Source organism: Mesocricetus auratus, unplaced genomic scaffold, assembly GCF_017639785.1.
Source record: "Mesocricetus auratus isolate SY011 unplaced genomic scaffold, BCM_Maur_2.0 contig_10738_pilon_obj, whole genome shotgun sequence".
NCBI lineage: Eukaryota > Metazoa > Chordata > Mammalia > Rodentia > Cricetidae > Mesocricetus > Mesocricetus auratus.
The window spans coordinates 1-2,521 of record NW_024430670.1 but is presented as its reverse complement, the minus strand read 5'-3'; the positions used below and the strand labels follow the sequence as shown (position 1 = coordinate 2,521).

Here is a 2,521-nt window from a genome sequence, read left to right as displayed (position 1 = left end):
AGTAGCAGCAGAGGGAGGGAGAAAATATTTCCTGGTGTTTTCATTATACTCAAAAATCTGACCCTTGGCCATTGTGTTTGGACTGCTGTCATCACTTCCCACGGCGATCATGGGGGAGTGAGCACCAGAGCTGGAAGGGTTCCAAGAAATACAGCTACAGCTCAGCTTACATGAGATCTCGTGCTGTCGAGACCACTGGCTGAGATTCATAACATCTGGGGCCTCATATATTCTTACTATACCGTCTGCTGAACAGGTTGCTAACATGAGACCCATATGTTTGGGAGCAAATTTCACATCAGTAACAGATGTTCTACTATCCACTAGAGTTGTCCTCTTCACCCAGTGACTCTGCCCTCGAAGTTTATCGTGTGATTCTCCTACTATTTCTTCCCAAACAGCTGCTGTTCGGTCAAAAGAACAGGAAGCCAAAACTGCTCCGAATTCAGGATGAGCCCATGTCACACGCCATACAGATCCACTATGTGTCTTCCAACTAGCAGTACAATGCCAATCTCCACTTTCAATTTATCCCAGACCTTGACACTCTGGTCACTGGAGCAGGTGGTCATCCGGCGCCCGTGGAAGTCAAAAGACACATCATGGATGAGGTCCTTGTGGTTCCCCGCGATGCTGTGCGCCACAAACATGGCCATCACTGCCGTCTGCCCGGCCCGCCTCCGCCTCCGAGAGAGCCTGATCCTGTCTTGTGTGGAGACTGCAGGGTGCTCTCCAGGTTCAGACCCAAAGGCTCATGGTTTCATTCCTGGGATGCTGTGTCTCCCAACAGTTCTCATGGGATCCGGAGTTTAGATAAAACTAGAAGCTGCACAAAATACCCAGCACACACACCAGCATCAAGATGGACCAGCAGCGAGGCCACCACCACCAGCAGGTGTGTGGCTTCTTAAGGCCAGGGGGACATGGTCTGTGTAGCTGCATCACAGCCAATGCTCATTCTCTGTCCACAGCACCTCCATGGGCTCCAGCATCTTCTCAATGACAGAGCAGGGCGTGACAAAGGATGCCAGCTCCTCCAACTCCAGGCTCAATCACCCTCTGTAGTCATCGCTGGCAGATGTTTGTTTCAGGATAGGATCAACTGATCAGGCAGCCTTCAAACTCACTGTGTCCCTGAGGCTGGCTTTGAACTCATGACATTCGTCCTCTACCTCAGCACTTCTGCGGTCGGAGGCAGGCACCTCTATGCTCAGCTATGCAAACACCACAAACCGTGTGTATCACAGCACCATGGTCATTTCACCCTCAGTATTCTCCCTCTCCTGCTGCCCCTCCCCCAAGTGGTCCCCTGGATCTCCCTGTCTCACATGTTTAAATCCTAGTCCACATATGAATAAACACGTGTAAAGCCACACATTGCTTCAATATGGTTGTCCCCTTCTCTGCTGGGAAAGAGACCCCCAGTGTCAGCCTGTGACTGAATCCAATAGAGCAGCGAACCATGTCTACACTGCCTGTGTTATGTGTACACACTCCTATGACAAAGTTAATAAATCCACTACAGTGAAAAGCAGAAGGATGACAGCAGTGTAGTGTGGATAAGTGACTAAGGTGGTCCCCCTCCCACTACCCCACCCCCTTGTGACGTGAGGTGACAGATAAGCTGATGACATGAGGGAGATGAATGGCCAAGGATGTGGGGCAGTGACTCTGTGGATCTGATAACTGGGTGGTGATGGGGGACATCCCTCTGTATATGTTTCTCTTATTGGTTGATGAATAGGCACTGTTTGGCCAATAGGGCAGCAAGATAGGCAGGTCTAGGAGATGAGGTGAATTCTGGGAAAGGAAGTCAGAATCAGAGACCATGTGAGACCGCAAAGGGGTAAGAGCTCCAGAGCTTTCTCGGGTAAGATGGACCATGTGGAAATACATAGATTGGTAGTTATGGTTAATAAATTAAGAAAGAGCTAACCAATATGAAGCCCTACTTATTGGTCAACAGTTTTGTAATTAATGTAGCATCTGTGTGTTTATTTTGGGGCTCAAGTGGGACCCTGCCAGGACAAGGGAACCTTTTGTAACAGAGTGGGCCCCTGAGAACCTCAGCTGTATGCAGTGGACAGTGAGGACACTGGACAGAAGACAGTTCTCACACCAGGGGAGACAGACTGGGGACAGAAGCCTCATCCCATAGTCAGAAAGAAACCACATAAAATATGTATGTCATTTATTCCTGCAATGTGTTAACCTAAGTCACTAAAACTGTAGAAATATAAACCCTCTGATAAGAAAGAGCTAACCCACAGAGAGTCCCAGGGCAGCATGGTGTGGCTCTGCATGCTTTAAGATGATGACAAGGAACTTTAGTCCCTTCACCCTGCAGGGGTCCCCAGCTGTCTACCACCCTTCCCAGGACTCAGTCACTCCCTGTGCACAGTTTACTGGAAGGGTTAGTGATTTTTTTTTTTTGGTGGTTGTTGATTCCTAAAGGTGTTTATCAGCTATAGCGGTTACCTGGTAGAATTTTGGGGTGTTGCTTATGTCACACTGACCAAAC

The 2,521-nt window shown here is 48.9% G+C and overlaps 1 protein-coding gene across 1 annotated transcript; it reads right to left on the bottom strand.

The window, feature by feature from the left end:
- Window positions 1-6: 6 nt before the first annotated feature.
- Window positions 7-1,530, bottom strand: LOC121138088 (nucleoporin SEH1-like; the record flags this gene model as incomplete). The annotated part of the gene is given in 2 exon segments (XM_040740904.1): window positions 7-527; window positions 530-1,530. Coding segments are annotated over 2 exon segments (648 nt in total), but the record flags the coding sequence as incomplete, so codon positions are not given.
- Window positions 1,531-2,521: the final 991 nt, after the last annotated feature.